At 35.4% G+C, this 20,909-nt stretch overlaps 1 protein-coding gene across 1 annotated transcript in view; it reads right to left on the bottom strand.

Moving 5' to 3' along the window:
- Positions 1-1,209: 1,209 nt before the first annotated feature.
- MRPL3 (mitochondrial ribosomal protein L3) overlaps positions 1,210-20,909 on the bottom strand; it is a 40,183-nt gene continuing 20,483 nt past the window's right edge. Inside the window, exons 7-11 of the mRNA XM_011933670.1 lie at positions 10,462-10,570; positions 9,006-9,083; positions 7,426-7,503; positions 1,865-2,198; positions 1,210-1,550 (exon numbers count right to left, since the gene is read on the bottom strand). Coding sequence (XP_011789060.1) covers positions 2,046-2,198; positions 7,426-7,503; positions 9,006-9,083; positions 10,462-10,570 — 418 coding nt within the window. The 3' untranslated portion in view covers positions 1,210-1,550; positions 1,865-2,045. The remainder of the gene's footprint in view (positions 1,551-1,864; positions 2,199-7,425; positions 7,504-9,005; positions 9,084-10,461; positions 10,571-20,909) is intronic.

Raw genomic sequence — 20,909 nt, 5'->3', positions numbered from 1 at the left:
TTTATCTCATTAGCTTTACTTGTCTTACTGCACTGGCTAAGGCACCCAAGAATACTATGGAATAGAAGTTGTAGAGGATATCCTTGTTTGATCCCTGAAAAGAATTCTTCTAGCATTTTACCCTTGTATATGATGATTACTAGAGATAACTTTTAACAAGTCAACAAATTTCTAGTTTGATATATTTTTTTAACCAAATATGGTGTGGTGGTTTTAAATGTAATCTACTCCAGTTAAAGACTATGACAGTCTATTATCACTATTCAAACTCATGAATAATGAACAGTATGTAACAAATAATGTTTAGCACCCAGGAAGCTCAAAACCAAACGATCTGAATATAACAACTCTGCACGGCATAGCCTGCTCATCTATATGACAATCACGCTATTCCTTCCCTAAAATACCGCCTATTCTAACTTACATTATCCTAAATATTTTTCTCTTATTTTTCTATTTTATTGAGTGGATTTCATATCAATTGCCATATGTTTTTAATGAAATAAGATAAAGTATAAATAAAAACTTTTTAAAAATGTGGCTATCTTTGGATTTAAAGTGAAAAATGTGATACAACCAGGATAGTATATCACACGGAGATCTAACACTATGACTAACAAACCTATGCGGTGATGTCAATTAAGAATTTGGTTCAGAGGGAATCAAGTATTTAAGCTGAGGTCTGCTTATACACATAGTTAAGCTTATTTGTCATGAGTAGCCATTAGTAAATACATGTTAATTTCATACAATTAAAAAGAAACCCACAAACCATGAGCATTTTGATTAATACATGATTAATAAAAGTCTGAACATACAATCTTAGATCATTATAAATTCTTTTTGAAACATAGGCTGGGTGCAGTGGCTCATATCTGTAATCCTAACAAATTGGGAGGCCATGGAAGGTAAAAAGATTGAACTCAGAAGTTCAAGACCACCCTAGGCAACATAGTGGGACCCCATCTTTACAAAAAATTACAAATATTAGCCAGGCATGGTGGTGGGCACCTATAGTCCCAGCTACTTGGGAGGCTGAGGTGGAAGGATCACTTGAGATCACAAAGTCGTGGCTGCAGTGAGCCAAGATCACTCCAGCCTGGACAACACAGCAAAACCCTTTCTAAAAAACAAACAAACAAAATAACAACACTGATCTTATAATTGAGTGATAAAACTACAAAGTAATCACCTCTCCTAACAAAAATGTAAACAGGACCCATAATTTATGATTTTACTGTCTTTCCTTTGACCGGGCTTTAACATATATGTTTCTGTAATTTAAATAAAAATCTATTTACTTTCTCCATTTTAGCAAATGGTTTCTTTACCCAAATACGTTGCACCATAGTCCCCCATATGGTTTTCTACTGTTCCACAACCACTATTTCACAAAGATTGATAAAACTTTAATAAAAGTTAAATTTATAGACATCTTAACTTGGGAAATATGCAGTAAAAAAGAATCGAGTCGACAAATTACGAATATTTTACCAATATGCCAAACACCAATTTCAGCAAATCCAATCTACTTAACTCATATGTTTAATGTGGCAAATTTTCTTTTTTTTTTTTTTTGAGACGGAGTCTCGCTCTGTTGCCCAGGCTGGGGTGCAGTGGCATGATCTCGGCTCACTGCAAGCTCCGTCTCCCGGGTTCACACCATTCTCCTACCTCAGCCTCCCGAGTAGCTGGGACTACAGGCGCCCGCCACCACGCCAGCTAATTTTTTTTGTATTTTAGTAGAGATGGGGTTTCACCGTGTTAGCCAGGATGGTCTCAATCTCCTGACCTCGTGATCCATCCGTCTCGGCCTCCCAAAGTGCTGGGATTACAGGTGTGAGCCACCGCGCCCGGCCTTAATGTGGCAAATTTTCTAACAAAATTTAATGGGCATATGAATGATATATTTATGCCCTTGACAAAGATGACATGTTTGACTTTGTTCTGACTAAGAAAGGAGAATATGATTTCTGGTGGTGATTATATCATTCTGGCTCATTGAAGCTCACAGAATATGTAAGGTTCTGCCATATCCAAAGATGTTAGGCAAATGTAATAGAAGGTGCACCAGGCTGACACACGTTTTCATCATACAAATCTTCCGGCAGTTCCTCTTCATCTCCATCAGGAAAATATGTAGGGAATGGTAGATTTTTACTGAGATCCTTATATGCAGGCAGTTTAGAATCTCTGACCTGAGAGAAGGCAAAAATCTTAGTAAGTGATACCAATTAAGTTCTTTAAAGGTAGCCTTTTCAGCGATTATTCATAATCAAAGAAATACCCGCTACTATATTTTCTAATGTGAGTAACACTACTGTTACATATATAGAGTAAAAAGGACTCAGTCAATGCTTTCCTTTAATTCTAAAAAATCTGACTAACCCAGTAACAGAAACTCAAGCTATAAGGATAAAATCACCAATTATTACTTCATATCTTAACTTATAAGAATCTCTAGGACTGTCCCACAGGATAAAATCACACTCTAAAATTACTACTTGAATTTCATTTATATAGATTCATTTTCAAATATAATGACCTGACAAACTAGCATTTTTGTTAGTCTTAACTCTAAGAGCACATAATTAAAAATATCACCTCTTATTAAGGAAATTAGCTTACACTTTTCTTCCCCTACCAAAAGAGTCATTTCTCCAGCAAATAAAACAAATAAACAAGATTGTATTTCTGTGTCACATGGTCAAAAAAAAAAAAAAAGTCCTGTATTGATGGACGATTTAAAGATAATTCTTCAGCATTTTCAAATTTGGGTGAGGGCCTTTAAGTTGAGATTATTTTATATATCAAGTTGAAACTATTGTATATCATCCTTGATTTAGTACTGAATATTCCCAAGGCCTTAGTGCATTTTCTGCTTATAGGTGTGAGCAACAAGAACCAATCCTATCTTCACATACAATAAATGTGGCATGATGTATGTCAGAGCATACATTCTTATTGAGAAGTTAGACAGAATAATATTTAACAAAAACAGTAACAGACCTATGAATCTCTATAAGAGTTCTGTTAACTCTATATATTCTCAAAAATTCTAATTATATCTGTGAATTCATAGACTGAACAATTTTAATATAGGTACTGATGTGATCTAAAATGTTGAGCTTTATTTTTGGAAAATATTGGATTATTCAGAACTTCTGACTCACTCTACAGCCTTCATTCATAAATAAATTTAAAAAAATTTACATGTAATTGTATACACAGAGTAAAATGAGGCATAATTACTTTAGCAATAAGAAATGAATAATTTGGTTGAAATAAGGTACACAGCTGATAGGAACAGCTTGGTACAGAAAAACAGATCTACTTTAATCCCTCTTATTAAAATTGTTTCAAGAAATTATGAGTAAATTACCCAAAAGAAAGTACACTTGCTTAGTTTTGTCCCTCAATCCATTAATCTTGGGTTGAACTTTAAGAAGAGAAAAAAGTCATATTCTTACCAATTTAAATTTGCTCAGTATTTAGGACTGAAAATAAACCCCAAGCAAAAAATCCAATAAAACCAATTACAACAAAACTTTCTGTGCTAATTTGAGAAATAAAAATTGTCATCAATGACCCAAAGAGATAACTCTCAGTTGCTTTCACACTTTTATAGAACTATTACACCTGATAAATATTTTAGATAATAGAAGCACTGTTTATAAAATCTAAGTATTATAATTCATGGATCTGAAACGTAAATGACATCTCATCTCAACCATTTTTGTCTCAGTGGTGCAAAAGTTGAGGGCCAAAGGTCTGCAGTCCATATGTATTTTTGTGTATTTGATCTTACCCCAGGTTTACTATTTCCCTGCCTGCACCAGGGCGCCCTCAATTATCTACCTCATTCTTTTTATGTCTATCAGCAAACCAGTCTAAATCTTCTAAGAAAATATGGGGGAAGGACAGACAAAAACCAGGCAAATCTGAAAATAAATTATATATAGGACATAGGAATGAACACGAATGAACAGTATTTTATAACATACATTTATACTTATTATGCTGTAAACAATAGTTCTCTAGCCTTCATTAATACATTTAGTGAATCCAAACAGCAAAACAAAAAGCTCAAGACAATTAAACAGGTTGGTCATCTCTAAGACTATCTTTATTAACTTTAGAATCTTAAAAATAAAGTTATTGGTAACCCTGTACTCTGAAACAAAAGCTCCCAAGAGGTGAGTGGATGTTAACAAAGTTGGCTGCCCACTAGGAAATGGCTCAAAACCCACGGGCAAGGAAGGACCAATTTACCTGCTATGGAGTCACTGGAAGAAGGGAAATAATGGAGTGAAAGGACATAGCAAGTTTTACCATTTAAAACACAAACCTACAACATGTTCCCCAAATTCATACTTCAATTAATGCCTGGGCAGATACTTTAAGGTTACAAAAGAAAGTTATTTAAGCACCATATTTCAAAGATTTTTTTAAAGGATGAGTTCTTTTATTATACAAATATACTTGCTGAAAATATATTCACTAGTGTGTTAATAGTTCAAAGGGGACTGGACATTGTTCTGATGCCACAGTTTCTCAAAATGTATTTAGACTCCTCTTTCAGAACTCTTTGGTGTGTATTCTGAGTATCTTCAGTGATGGCAAACTATTATCAATTATGAGAGTGAATGGAGTTTTTGGAAGCAGCCTTTTATTGAAGTAGGCGATAAATCTGAGTAATAAATGTTACTGGTTATCAACTATTTATTTATACAACTACATCAGAATTTCATTGTATGTACTATAGTTTTTCAAGATAATTGACCATTCATCTCTGCTGGTGGCAGGGATATTGCAGAAGTACTTGAGAAGATGTTGTGGTAGTACTTGAGAAGTCACAGCAATCAATGGTAAGGTTCGGCTAGAAAACCTGGCTAGAATCATGTATGTAGAAAAATGGGCAGAAAAGGAGGATTTGACATTTAAAAATTAATCTGGTGTCCAGTATACTTTTATTACAAAAAATAATCCTTCTCTTTTATTAGACTGTGCTATTTATAACCTGTGATCCGAAATGTGGGGCCAGGGATATGAAGATATGTCTTCATATGATGATGAAGACAAAATACTATGGGAAGTACAATGACAATCCTCTGGCTTCAACTACCTGTCATTGTAAGTATGACTGCCTTACTTGGGGACTAGAAATCTACTTAAACTTAAAAACCCACAAACTTAAGGAAAAAACAAAACTTAAAAAATTCATCAAATGCATTTTTCTTTTCTTTTTTTTTTTAAAGAAGCGAGGTCCCATTCTGTTGCCCAGGCTAGAAAGCAGTGGTGTGATCATAGCTCACTGCAGCCTCCAATTCCAGAGGCCACGTTATCCTATCCTTCCACTTCAGCCTCCTGAGTAGCTGGAATTACAGATGCAAGCCACCAGGCCTGGCTTAAATGCATTTTTTTCTTTAAGAAAAATGAGAATAATCCAGTCAGTAAAGTGAAGTGTCCCAGAAAGGTAATTTTAAAAAGCAAAACTCTCATTCCTTGTAAGATTTCAAAAAATTATTTCTTATGCTAGTAATGGAACCTAGAAATGAAAAAAATATATAAGGAAACACTGAGTTTAAAAAGTCTGAAGTTTAAGTTTCACTATTTCTTTGCTGCTATCATTGGAAAATCAATGAAGAATATACTCTGGCGAACAGCTGACATCACGTCTAATACAAACGTCTTCAGCACAGAAGATTCAAAACTCAGAGGTAAGAAAATTTGTATTATGTTGGAATAAACCCCACACAGAATATTTATTTTGTATTTTGTGGAAGTAAGTCTCTGAGAACTTAAAGAGTTTTTCTTAAAATGTATCTATCTGTACAAATTTTTTACCTTTTTTTTTTTTTTTTAAAGAAAAACACTTAAAGATGTAATCAGAGCATGGTGCTAGTAATGATAAAAAAGCTCCTCCTCAAATGGCTACCTTTAACCACTTTTGATGATTCTAATTTTTACCTCATGTATTTCTGGTTTGTCAAAGTAACTCTTTCAAAAGCCAAAAAACATTTTTGGGGGGAGTGGGGGCAGGGTTTACTTATAATTGACACATAATTGTACATATATATGGGATACGGTGTGATGTCTCAATACATATATACATTGTATAATGATCAAATCAGGATAACTAGCAAGTCCATTACTGTAAACATGTATCATTTCTTTGTGGTGATAACATTCAAAATCCTGTCTTCTAGCTATATTGAAATATACATTACTATTAGCTATAGTCAGTCACCTTACTATGTAACAGAACACCAGAATGTATTCTTCTTAACTAACTGTGCTTGTAGACCACCTCCCCCAGCTCTCCTCCCCACTATTTTCCCCCAGCCTCTGGTAAAACCATTCTGCTCTGTACTTCTATGAAATCAACTTTTTCAGATTCCACATAAAAGTGAGATCATACAATATTTGTCTTTCTGTGCCTAGCTTATTACACTTAACATAATGTCCTCCAGGTTTATCCGCATCATCACAAACAAAAGCAATTTATTCTGTTTTATGGCTGAAGAATATTTTAGTGTGTGTATGCATTCTCTACAATATTCTTGCGCCATACACACACACACACACACACACACACGCACACACACACACTTTATCCATTCATTTGTAGATGGGGCACTTTAAAAAAGCTAACATGTTCCTTTTGGAAGGACTAAGATATACTGCTATTTTGGCAATAGTTATCCAAATATCTTTCTCATACTCCTGAAGATCTTTCTGCTTACTGGCCTGATATGGTTTGGATTTTTGTCTCCGCCCAAATCTCATGTCAAACTGTAATCCCCAGTATTGGAAGAGGGGCCTGGTGGGAAGTGACTGGATCATGGGGGCAGACTTCCCCCTTACTGTTCTCGTGACAGTGAGTTCTCACAAGATCTTGTTTAAAAATGTGTAGCACCTCCCCTTTCCCTCTCTTCCTCCTACTCCAGCCATGTAAGACATGTCTGTCTCTCCTTCCCCTTTTGCCATGATTGTAAGTTTCCTGAAGCCTCCATAGCCATGCTTCCTGTACAGCCTGTGGAACCACAAGCCAATTAAACCTCTTTTATTTATACATTACCCAATCTCAGGTATTTCTTTATAGGAGTCCATCCATTCTATTAGGATGGACTAATACACAGCTTTACCCTTTTTACAGGTTCTTGGTTTTACAGAAATAGAATATAGGTTATCTTGTGCATTTTTTTTACTCAGGTGCTACTAAAAAGCAGAAAGATTCAGTGGAGAACATGTGAAAAAACAGCCATTTATTTATAAGCCACATATATGAGTCAAAGGAGACTTTATGGCAAATATCCACACACATAAACAACAGAACACAAAGACAGTAACTTGTCAGCTTGTGAGTAAGAAACAAAAAAAAAAAGAAAAAAAAAGGAAAAAAAAGAAGACACTTATACTTACCTTTACTAAGCAATTTTTATGTCCAGGTACAGAGCCATTTACATAGATTATGTTGTGCTTTGTGTTTATTCTCCACACCTAAAGCATGAAATAAAACCAAAAATTTTAGGATATACTTGTATTAAAACAAACAATGTTATTAAAAGCTAAGGATGTAAGTTGCTTGTAAAGTAATAATCTTATCAGTACTTCAGAATGTTGAATAAGAACTGAAAAACTTCAAGTCCTATGGATGACTGGTAATAGAAGACCACAGCAGATATATCTTATGGAAGTAGTAGAAAACTCTCATTTTAAATAGAGATCTCTGTGACTGAATGATCAAGACTATTTGGATATCTCACAGGACTCTGTTAGCACCATTAACAATAACAAGTGGAAATTTAATTTAATTTTATTTTTACTTAATACTAGCTTGCTGTAACTACAGGCTGGAGAAGCTGCAACCTCACTGATTCTAATTTCTAAAGTAAGGAGGCTGAGTAGATGGTCCTCAAAAGATCTTCATGTGGAGAAAAAGCTTAATAAATGGGAGAGAATGATTGGTCAAAAAATGGTACTGAGAAAATAAAATATTTGGAGAAGAAATCAAGTTTGACCCATGGCTCCTATCTAATAATGAATAAATATTAAATATTACAGAAATTGAAATCACACACACGAAGAAAATATAGCAAATAGAATGAGTATAATTGTAGTAGAAGGGGTAAAAAAATCTTAGGTTTAATTATATAAAATTTGAAAACTTCTCCTGGTCAAAATTTATATATAAAATGTATAGAGAATAGGGACTGGGAAGAGATGCACCAAAATGTTTCCAGTGATTGTCTTTGGGTACTGTTCTTATGGGTGGCTTATTTTCTTCTTTGTACTTTCTACACTTTAAAACATATATGCAAACAAACATAAACATTAGTTGCTTAACAGAAATATAGTTATACAGCATCCATCATAGTATAACTCAGTTTTACTTAGACACATTTCTCATCGGTAGAGATTGAATCCAACTTCTCTTAAATACACATAAATATTTTTTATAACAACGGATGTATATCACAATCCTTTTGTAGTGCTATTGTTTTCTTCTATTTTGATTGTCTCCCACTCTCCTTCTCCTTACCTACATCCACTTCTACACACACATATCTGATATATAATCCAAGAACCTAGTATATACCCTTCCACTCTTCTGTGATTATATCATGGCACAGCAACATACATATGTAGAGAGCTTTTGTTCAATCTTTTACTCAATAGAGTATTACAGTGAATGCTCTGAAACTTATTTTTTTCATGCAACAGTATCTTGTAAAAATCTTCCAGGTCCAAAAGAAGACTACTAATTTTGTCTCTTTAATGATTGCACTTTTCATGGCTTGAAATATACACTACCATTACTACCACTATGACTACAACTAGAGTGTACACACAGACACACACAGTTCATGTATCCTCTTTTCCTCAATAATTTTAAAGCCTATTAGAACAATGGTACATAGACACAGATTAAATACATATTCTGCTGCCTTTGCATTTAGACAACTTAGCTGTTCCTAAAAAGAACCACTTGTAAAACTTACTTTCAGTCCATACGATGTCCTATATATGTTTCCCATTTTTCCAGGCATTTTAGTTCCAGGCCAGACTCTGCCAATATCCTAAATGAGAAAACTAAAGTTAACACTTTTAAGTACTATCAATTCTAAACAGAACTGATCAAACCACAACGCAAACTAAAAATATATATTATTAAAATGTTTTATTTTTCCCCTATTCGGCTAGGTCCCAGTAAGGAACTAAATATGGATTTAGACATATTTACTCCTAGAGAATTTCCTTTCTAAATGAGACTAGACTGATAAAATAAATACAGACTAAGAAACAGATTTAGGAGAAAAACTCAGTAACAACTGACCTAATACTGGGTAAGAATTAAAAAAGGACAAGGGCATACAGACACACCGACACATCGTTCAAAGAAAAAAATGGACTGCCAGGCCTGTTTTGAACTCATCTTCTGCATTAACTGACCTAATGGACTTCATCCATATCACTGGTGCTGGGATGGTTCTACTCCTTGCATTAGATGTTACTTTCCTTGACCAAAATATTAGAATACAGAATGAGTTATCAGAATACTCAGTTTGTCTAGCCCTGGTTTTCTCTGATTTACATAAATCTAACAGCTTCACACAGTCTCTGATTTTGGCTCTGATAATGGATGATAGTTCTGTATCTAAAGAAGTAAATCTGAATTACGACTAAAATGGAACAGCTTCTTACAACACATGAATTCTCAGAATATAAACACTTTTCCATCAGCTGCTCTCACAATAACAGGTGAAACTTCATCTGGCATTAGATATGTTTAATATGTAACCAATAGGCTTAAAAGAAGATTCTGAGTATTACAGACTAAGTATCACTCTTATTCATTCTACAAATATATTCCATTATACATGACTACAATGACAGAACTAAGACATATATACACACACACACCCCTCTATTTCTCTGTGTTACATTTTTCCTTGTGTGCATGCATGCATTCCCCTCCCTTACCAAGCAGTATATGCATACTTATAGTTTGAATTCAACACTATAGGGTTCATTTTAATTTTCCCATTTTCAAACTTTAACGCCCTTTTCCAACAGTGAGAAACCTAGCTCCATTATCAATATATTTACTTATCTGCTAAATCCTACAATTCACAGAAAATTATTTCAGAATTGCTAACTGATAGTAATTCGAAAGACAAACTGAATTCAACATTTGCACAAAGTACCTTTTAAATTCAGACTCAGGGTATATACAGCCAAACTACAGATGCTCAGCTAACCTTGTGGAATATAACTAATTCTAGTCTGGCTCTGGGAAATGAGTGAGGGGCAAGGATCCATAAAAGTGTGACAAGTACTTGGAGTCCCCTGGTGTCAGACTAAAATTATGTGACTTCATATCAAGGACGGACTGAGGACTACATGTGCAGAAGTTGAATATTTAGCATTAAAAAGAGCTTCACTAGTTATACTCACACCAGTTGAAATAGCTCCAGGTCTCCTGTGCGTTTTCGTTTGACCATGCGTAGCAGGTTGGCCTTTAAATCCCCATCTTTTCATGACTCCTTGAAAACCTTTACCAATACTGAACAAAACAAACATTAGAATTTACATAATGAAAAGAGCATAGACTATTCCCAATTGTACACTTTCTAGTACCAACTGCACACTTTGTTAGAGTTTTAACAAAGCTTCTTATCTAAATAACTAGAAAAGGCTATACAAGTAAAACTGCAAATAAACATTCCTTTATCTCCGTCCTGGTCTGCACCCCTTTCTGGAGTCTAATTCTATATAAAATGATTAATTCAAGATTGTGAGACACCAGCAAGCTAAGCATAGGGAATTTTATCTGAACAGGAGTTTTATCATCCTAATCCTGTGAAGATGACACAGTAAAAATGGAAAAGCTCTAGAAGTTTCAAAGTACTTATAACAGATATGGCAAGCAGCCATTAAGATGGAACCCAAAGATCACCACCTCCTGGTACTCATGCTCTTGCTTAATTCCCTCCCCTTGAGTTTGGGTGAACCTAGTCCCTTGCTTCTAATAAATAAAATATGGCAAAAGTGATGAGATGTCATTTCTGAGATTTGGTTACAAAGAGACTATAGCTTCCATCTTGGTACGCTCTTGCTAGCCAGGCTTTGAAGGAAGCCAACTTCCACAGTTAGTGTAAACTGTCCTACAGAGAGACAAGGTGCAAGGATGTCTCCAGCTATTAACGAAGGAGCTGAGGTCCACCAATGGCCTATTAGTGGGTATGAAGATAGATTCTCCCCAGTTAGAACCCTGACATGACTACAGCCCTGGCTGATGCCTGACTGCAGCCTTGGGAGAGACCCCAAGTCAGAGGCATCCAGCTAAGTCATAATGGGAATGCTGAACACAGAAGACTGAGATAATAAATGTTTTTTACTTTAAGCTGTTAAGTTTTAGGATAATGTGTTAGGCAGTAAAAGGTACTAGTATAAAAGAGGACTAAATAGAAAAAAATAATGCTCTAAATGCTGAACAAATTTTATTTTAGAAGATATCAGAAAGATCTTCATCTCAGGGTTGAGAAGAAGCAAATGGAGAAATAAAATCAGAGAGTAACAATTTCTTACTATCTAAAATCTCCTTTTAAAATGAAATCACTCTGTTTTCAAATTCTGTTAACTTAAAAGAACACCCCATGATCCAGGTAGAAAGCAAACAAAACTAAAGCTCAAGCACTATTGAAGTTTGTTTCTGAAATGCTCAATATATTAGGTATAGAAGGTATGTAGCTTGAAACAACAAAGGCCATATATGACAAACATACTGATGTTAGGCTTTCAGCTGTTCCCCTAAGATTAGGAACAAGACAAATATGCCCACTTTCACCACTTCCAGTCAACACTGCTAGAAGTCTTAGAGCAATGAGGCAAGATAAAGAAATAAAAGGTATCCAAATTGTAAAGGAGGAAGTAAAGTTGTCCCATTTGCAGCTGGTATATATAGGAAATCCTAGACTCCACCAAAAAAGTGTTAGAATAAATTCAGTAAAGTTGCAGGATATAAAATTAATGTATAAAAATTGGTAGTGTTTCTATATACTAATAGTGAACTATTTGAAAAAAAAATCAAGAAAACAATTCCATTTCCAATAGCTACGAAAAAATAAATAACCAGGAATAAACTTAACAATGGAAGTGAAAGATTTCTGCACTGAAAATGATAAAACATTGATGAAAGAAACTGCAGAGGATGTGGGTAAATGGAAAGATATCCCCTGTTCATGAACTGGAAGAATTGCTAAAATGGCCATACTACAGAAAGTGGTCTACAGATTTAATGCAACCTCTATCAAAAATACCAATGACACTCTTCATGGAAATAGAAAAAATAATCCTAGAATTCATATGGAACCACAAAAGACACTGAATAGCCAAAGCAATCCTGAGTAAGAATAAAAAAGCTGGAGACATCACACTACTTGACTTCAAACATACTACACAAAGCTATAGGAGCCCAAAGAGCATGCTACTGGCATAAAAACAGACACACAGAACAATGGAATAGAACAGAGAACCCAGAAATAAATTCACACATCATGGTCAATTGATTTTTGACAAAGGTGGCAATACCACGCATTGGGGAAAGACAGTCTCTTCTATAAATGGTGCTGGAAAACCTGAATACCCACACGTAATGAGGTTAGACCCCTCTCTCTCACCATATGCAAAAATCAATTCAAAATTGATTAAAGACTTAATGAAAAAAAAAAGTATGAAACTACTAGAAGAAAATATAGGGGAAATGCTTCACAGTACTGGGCTGGGCAAGTATTTTTAAATGAGACCTCAAAGCACAGGCAGCAAAAGAAAAGACACATTACATCAAACTCAAAAGTTTTTTGCACAGCAAAAGAAACAAAGCAAAGAGACAACCTACAGAATGGGAGAAAACATCTGCAAACTACATCTGACAAGAGATATCTAAAATACATACTAAAAGAACTGAAAAAAAAAAAAAACACTAAAATAACTGCAAAGGAACTCAACTAAAAAAACCCAAATAACCCAATTAAAAAATGAGCAAAATATCTTAATACATTTCTCAAAAGGAGACAAAAAAATGGCCAACAGGTATATGAAAAATGTTCAAAACCACTAATTATCAGGGAAATGCAAATCAAAACCACAATGAGATACCATCTTATTCCAGTTAGAATGGCTACTGTCAAAAAGACAAAAGAAAACGAAGCATTGGTGAGAATGTGGACAACAGAACACATACACTGTTAGTGGGGATATAAATTAGTATAGCCACTACAGAAAACAGTATGGAAGCATCCCTCAAAACATTAAAAATATGACGACCATATGATTGAGCAATCCCACTATGGGGTAGATACCCAAAGGACATGAAATCAGCATTTTGAAGAAATATCTTATATTTATTGAGCACCAATCACAATAGCCAAGATACAAGATACAGAATCAATCTAAGTGTCCAACAACAGACAAACGGATAAAGAAAATGTGGCACACATACACAATGGAATATGATTCTGTCATAAAAAATAAAATCCTGCCATTGGCAACAACGTTAATGAAACTGGAGGACATTATATTAAGTGAAATATACCAGACACAGAAAGACAAACAATGTTGATCTCACTCACATGTGGACTCTAAAAAATGTTGCTATCATAGAAATAGAGAGTTTAACAGTGATTACCCAGAGACTGGGGAGAGGATGAGGATGGGAATGAGGAGGATGAGGAAAGGTTGGTTAATAGGTACCAAGCTACAATTAGATAGAAGGAATAAGTTCTGGTGTTCTATGGTACACTAGGGTATCTATGGTTAACAGTAAATTATTATATATTACAAAATAGCCAGGAAGGTTTTTGAATGTTCTCACCACAAAAAATGATAAATGCATGAAGTAACAGGTACCATAACTATCCTAATTTGATCATTATACAATATACACACATTAAAACATCAACTTGTACCCCATAAATACAACTGCAATGTGTCAATTAATTTGAATATATCAGTACAAAGGACACAATGAAAAGACTGGAAAAAACTGTAAGACTGTACTAGACTTTAAATTTTTTTTTTTTTTTAAAGAGACAGGGTCTTACTCTGACAACCAGGCTGGAGTGCAGTGGTACAGTGATAACTTGCTGCAGTCTTAAACTCCTGGGCTCAAGCAATCCTCCTGTCTCAGCCTTGTGAGTGGCTAGGACTAGAGACTACAGGTGCATGCCAGCACACTCAACTAATTTTTAATTTTTTTGGTAGATAGAGGGGTCTTGCTTTGTTGCTTAGGCTGGTCTCGAACTTCTAGTCTTGAGTAATCCTCCCACCTGGGCCTCCCAAAGTATTGGGATTACAGGTGTGAGCCACCATGCCAGGCATGTGACATATTTTTATATACTCTTAAAATGAAGATTTTTTTCACCTTTCACTAGATAAAACATCAACATATTTTTAACAGAGTATTCCCTAACTCCACCAATGTTAGCTATTATTATATAGTGTACTGTTCAGGCCATTTACAAAGAGGACAAAGAGAAAAAGATTATAAAAACAAACTTATTTCCACAAGGACTTTGCTATGCATTTAACAAAGAATTATCAGAGAGCAATGGATTGAAGAAAGCCTACATGAATAATACAGTTTGTTTTCGATACATCAAAAATCCACTTTAAAAATAAGGATAAGGCTGGGTGTGGTGGCACATGCCTGTAATCCCAGCACTTTGGGAAGCTGAGGTGTGAGGGCTGCTTGAGGTCAGGGGAGGTCAGCCTGGCTAACACAGTGAGACTTCAAACTTAAAAACAAAAATGATACATTATATGTACAACTTAACAGGTGAATACTATCAAATCATAGGTCAAAAGTTACTTTTATAAGAATAATTTAAAAGTAGCTTACACCACATTCTTCACATTATGCCCCTGAACAGTGTGTATATAATTTTTTTGATGTGAAAACTCAAAATAATGTGTATGTCTGATCAAAGAGCTAAAACATAACACATATTAAATAAAAACCCATTATTTAGTTATGTAAACTGATTAACATCTAAGAAGAGAATAATCAAATATTTAACTGAAATTATGCTTCAGAAATTTAACACGTTTCCATTTAACATTGAATTTTAGAATATAATTGAAAAGTACAATGCTTGGCAATTTAAAAATGAAAAGGAAATACCTAAAGAGTAATTTGAACTTACCATATCATTTGGCAAACAACACTTCAAAGAAAAAAGGAGAGAGAGACTGGCAACACTAATCTAAATGAACATGTTACATTGGCCATTCTTGGTAGAAAGTTTACTGGTACTTTTGTGTTCTTAAACGGATGATCTCGGCCGGGCGCGGTGGCTCAAGCCTGTAATCCCAGCACTTTGGGAGGCCGAGACGGGGGGATCACGAGGTCAGGAGATCGAGACTATCCTGGTTAACACGGTGAAACCCCGTCTCTACTAAAAAAATACAAAAAACTAGCTGGGCGAAGTGGCGGGCACCTGTAGTCCCAGCGACTTGGGAGGCTGAGGCAGGAGAATGGCGTTAAACCCAGGAGGCGGAGCTTGCAGTGAGCTGAGATCCGGCCACTGCACTCCAGCCTGGGCAGCAGAGCAAGACTCCATCTCAAAAAAAAAAAAAAAACGGATGATCTCTTAAAAAGAGAGTGTGAAGGCATGCACCAATAGAACACATGCCAGGTGAACTACCGAGATAATTTAGCTCATTTTAAGAGTAAATAATTATAAGATAAAAGTGGTATCCTGAAAGTGCTAATTATCTGTTGGCTAATTACAGATTGCTTTTCAATCCAGCTCTAGAATACATCATGTGGTTATACTGTGTACAATGAGAACTTCTTCAGTAACTTTTAAACAAAAGAATAGAACACAAATAACATGACAAATTATTGGCTGAATTCAGATTAGGGAGAACAGAGTGTACCTGTTGATCCATGGGAGGTACAGGTATTTACACTACTCTCAGTTGTCACTCAACTTGAGAACAAAAATGAAACAAAAGCAAGAAATGAATTAATCTATCCTTAGCATAGCCAGATACATTTCAAATACAAGGTTTTCACAGGTCATACAAAATAAAATCTTCATTTTACTAAAAATAATATAGAACATACTTTATGTTTTGTATCCCTTACCCCTTTTCTGCTGTAGTTTTTAATTAATGATAGCAGAAAAAATCAAATAAAGGAAAGCTTAAAGTGGAAAGAACACAGAGATCCCAATTTTAGTGAGATATATTTGAAAATTAAGAAGACACAAAAGATGTATTTTATTTAGAGTATCTATACTAAAACACAGAAATTTAGATGTATCATTTAATCCAGGAAACATTATTGTCCTTGCTTCTCAGTCCATTTCCCCTTGGTACACTTTCAGTGCATGAAGGGTAGAAACTGTGTATTATTTAGCCCTAGTGCCCTATCTAGAGACGTCAGAGTAAAATTTGTTACTGGCTATAGCTGTGTCCTGGGAAGACAGGGGATTAAGTCTCCTTTCTTATGTCCTGTAGTTTCCGATGATTGTATAATGGGCATGACTTTTAGTTCAAAAAGATGGTTTGAAGAAAAGAGGAGAAGCTTAAAGGTATGGCTAATAATCCTGCAGAAGGGAATGCACAATTTAATGTTTCCCACTGAATTCCATAAATCTCTAGAGATTCTTACTATGAAAATTGCATTCCCTTGCTATACTGTGACAAATGCCCAAATGTCTACCAGCAGACACACAGGTTTTAATATAAATCTGTCATCTATTTCTTTACTTTGTGGGAAACTGCCTTTCCTTACATGATTCTAGATATACTTGTCTATGGGGATAAAATGAAATGTCCATAAGGTAAACAGTGACCATATACCTGCTTTTAAACCCATCCATTCTGTGTTCTCTGAGAACTTCCTCTAAAATTCCCATCCCCTGAGTCTTTCCCTTGAGAAGCCACTGGATTCTCCTACCTTCTTTTCCCTTCATATCCCTCCTCCTCTTCACTGGAACACAAACTGCTTCTCCTTCTCTCATCTACCATTCACTCTCTGCAATCCATCTTTCTCTCCAATTACTCTTTGGAATTCACTCTGAGGTTAATCCCCAAATCCCAAATCCAAGTCTTACTAAAACAGCTTTTTATTTTGGAAGTTTTAAGGAATATTCAGGAGCAGAGAGATTAACTCAATAAATCCCTAAGTATCCATCACCCAGTGTCAAACAATTATTGACTCAAGGCCTATTTTTTTTTTTCATCTGCTTCTCTCTCCTGACAACTCCAATAGATCATTGTGAGGCAAACTCCAGATACCCTATCATTTCATTCACAAATATTTCAGTACAGATCTCTAAAAGATAAGAATACTTTTAAAGAACAAAACCACAATACCATTATCATGACTTAAAAAATTTAATAATTTCTTAACATCAGCGTTTAGATTTCCATAGGCTCTTTTAAAATAGACTCTCTGCACAGGATTTTCCTCTATCCCTTAATGTCCCATCCCTTTCCATTGTCATCATTTCTTCCCTATTTTCCTGCTTCTATAATATTCTTTGAGAAATTTCATTTCTCTTGCTGCCTCTGATTCTCTTCTCACTAAGGTTTAAAAAGAGGGATTGGCAAACTGGCCTGTGCTGGCTGTATGTTTTCATAAAGTTTTATTGGGACAGAGTCATGCACACTAATTTACGTATTGCCTATCTCTAATTTAGAGCTGCAATGGCAGAGTAAGTTAGTTCTCTCACGGGCAAGAGAGAACATAATATCTGCAAACCTAAGATATTTACTTCCCCTTCTTTGAGAAAAAGTTTGTTGACCCCTGAAGCTATTAGTAACAAGCGGGAGCTCCACAACCTTGCACTCTGGCAAGAATTCTGCTACGATCCCATTCTACAGATGTACCAACCATATCCAATTGGAAGTACCTCAGCTATTCACTTACAGTGTTTCAATACAAAACAAACATTCCTCTTCCTTCAAGTTATCCTTCACAGCCACCAGAGCAAAATTCCCAAGGTGGTAATCTAATCAAATAAATTTGTACTCTGCTTTAAGAAACAAAAACAAGCAAACAAACTTAGATGGTTCCCCAGTACTATTTTTAGCTTAGAATATGTAAAGCTTTTTTTAACTGGATCCAACCTGACTTCCAAACACTGAAAAAATCTTAGTCATAGCAGATTACTCCATAAGTCCCTAAATAAGCCACTCTTTCATGCCTTTGTTCATTTTGTTCCCTCTGCCTCAAATACCCTTTGTACTACGTTGTCCATCTTTCCACTATTGTCATGAAAAAACAACCAAGTATTTATTATCAAGTTGCATCACCTGTAAAATATTCGTTTTTTTTTTTTTTTTTTTTTTTTTGAGACAGACTCTCGCTCTATTTACCAGGCTGGAGTACAGTGGTGTGATCTCGGCTCACTGCAACCCCCGCCTCCCAGGTTCAAGCAATTCTCATGTCTCAGCCTCCCAAGCAGCACCTGCCACCACGGCCAATTTTTTGTCTTTTTAGTAGAGACGAAGTTTCGCTATGTTGGTCAGGCTGGTCTCAAACTCCTGGCCTCGAGTGATCTGTCCACTCTGGCTTCCCAAAGTGCTGGGATTACAGGTGTAAGCTACTATGCCCAGCCCCAAATATCTGATTTTTATTTTTTAAAAATCAAAATCCATCCTCTAAGGAGAGGTTTTTCAATTAGAACCATTTCCAAATTAAGTTTTCTTTTTTTCTTCAGGGAAATGTTTAGAGTCCTGCAATTTATCCAGCCACTGATGAAGCTGGTTAGAGCTGGCAGGAACTCCAAATTGTTCTTGCATACACTGTCCCCCCTGCCTGGCCATGAGCACAGTCAGGCAAGGTCTACTAGTATGCCCTCCAAATTAAGTTTTAACTTTCTCTCTTTATGCTGTAAGATGTTTAAGCGACTTGTACATATATCACTCAAAACACCAGTAACTGTGTACCAAATGGAAAAGGGACACTTGACTTCTTTAAGAATACACCAAAATCAGGCTACATTTTTAAAATTTAATAAATAGAAGTGGGGGTGGGAAGGTGAAGAAATTACTGCTTTAAAAATCAGCTTCTCTGTTATGGTAAATTGGAGATTCACAGGAAAATGGAGATTCACCTGCGTTTCTAGCTAAAATCAAGACTGAGCTGAAATGAACCACTAAAACAGATCAGATGAAATCTTTTAACTGTGATACAGTATTACTGAATATAAAAGCAAAATGTCTAAATCAACATCAAAAGAAATTCTGGTAGGATATAATACTTTACTATGCTTTAGATTCAAACTATCCAAATGTTCTTAGTTTTAAAACAAACACAAAATTCCAATAAACAAAAAAAAACAATTTTTGCCAAAATATATTACATGTATATAAAAGGCTTATTAGCTAGTTGACAATCTCCCTCAGGATCCAGCCACTGCACTCCAGCCTGGGCGACAGGGTGAGACTCCGTCTCAAAAAAAAAAAAAAAAGAAAAATATTAAAATATTCCAGCAAATCAGAGAAATGGCATGAAGCCATTTCAAGGGCATCCTCATTACTCTGTAAATTCCAGATACAACAGATAATATGTGATCTTAAAATTACCTAGAGTGTTTTGTAAAGCTACTACTTCGTTACATAAAATATAAAGGCAAAATTTAATGTATTAGAAAACACGAGAACTGAATTCCTAATAATGTCATGTTTTCTATTCATTTCGAAAGATATTTTCTATTCAGGAAAACACAGATCTTTCTTTTAAAAATTGAAACAAATTACAAAGCAGCAACATTAATAATAGCGATAGTAGCTAATACTTCCGAGCATTTACTTATTATGTGCCAGGCCTTGATCTAAGAGCTTTCTATGCACTGTCATTCAGTCTTTGTAATATGGCTATGAAGTACATTTACAATTATTCTTGTGTTAAAAATGAAGCAGCAAAGAGATTAAGAAAGTTATCTAGGTCACAGAGCTACTGAAAGGCCCATGCTTTTAGCCACCACCCTAGATTGCCTCTTATTAGGCCTTAATTTTGCTGAGCTCGAGTAAAAACATGCTGCTTTGTAAATAGGGAGGCAATTATAGATGACCACTAATAAAATTTTTAACCCAACAAAACAACTAAATAAAACCCCAACACACCACTCTCCAACCACACATTCATTCTGATTTAAGAAGGATTAATTTTTACAAAGATTATTTCCCTCTATAGTTTAATCACTCACCTTGAAAATTGTTTCACTAATACATTAAAAACATACTGCTTTAAATAACTTGTACATAAAGTTACTTGTTAAAAATGAAATAAAATTGAAAATATACAGGACAGCACAGCAACTGTATCCTAAAGGCAGCACATACCTTGCTTTCTCCTTCCACAGTTTACAACCAACATCTACCAGTTAGAACAATGAGTTTGTGGGCAGAGTTTCTGACAGTGTGTAGACACTCTTCACTCAGTGTACTGGGCTAGGTATAGAGCCCATAAAGTCCTTACTCTTTTAAGAACCCATGTTGACAGTTTAAACACTTTTAAGACTTTGATAGGCAACATACTTCTTTACACATTTTGGTATTTGAATGAAAGAATCCAAACTAACTGAATCTCAGTAAATGTGCCAAGGTGCTCCAATACCTAATCTCCTCCACCCCACTCCCCTTAATTTTTATTACTGGCCAGGTGCAGTGGCTCACACCCGTAATCCCAGCACTCTGGGAGGCTGAGGCAAGCGGATCACGAGGTCAGGAGATCGAGACCATCCTGTCTAAAACAGTGAAACTCCAGCTCTACTAAAAATACAAAAAATTAGCCAGGGGTGGTGGCGGGCGCCTGTAGTCCCAGTTCCTCGGGAGGCTGAGGCAGGAGAATGGCGTGAACCCGGGAGGCGGAGCTTGCAGTGAGC

Source organism: Colobus angolensis, unplaced genomic scaffold (assembly GCF_000951035.1).
Source record: "Colobus angolensis palliatus isolate OR3802 unplaced genomic scaffold, Cang.pa_1.0 Scaffold129, whole genome shotgun sequence".
Taxonomy (NCBI): domain Eukaryota; kingdom Metazoa; phylum Chordata; class Mammalia; order Primates; family Cercopithecidae; genus Colobus; species Colobus angolensis.
The sequence above is the reverse complement of the archived record's forward strand: the minus strand, read 5'-3'. Positions and strand labels throughout refer to the sequence as shown.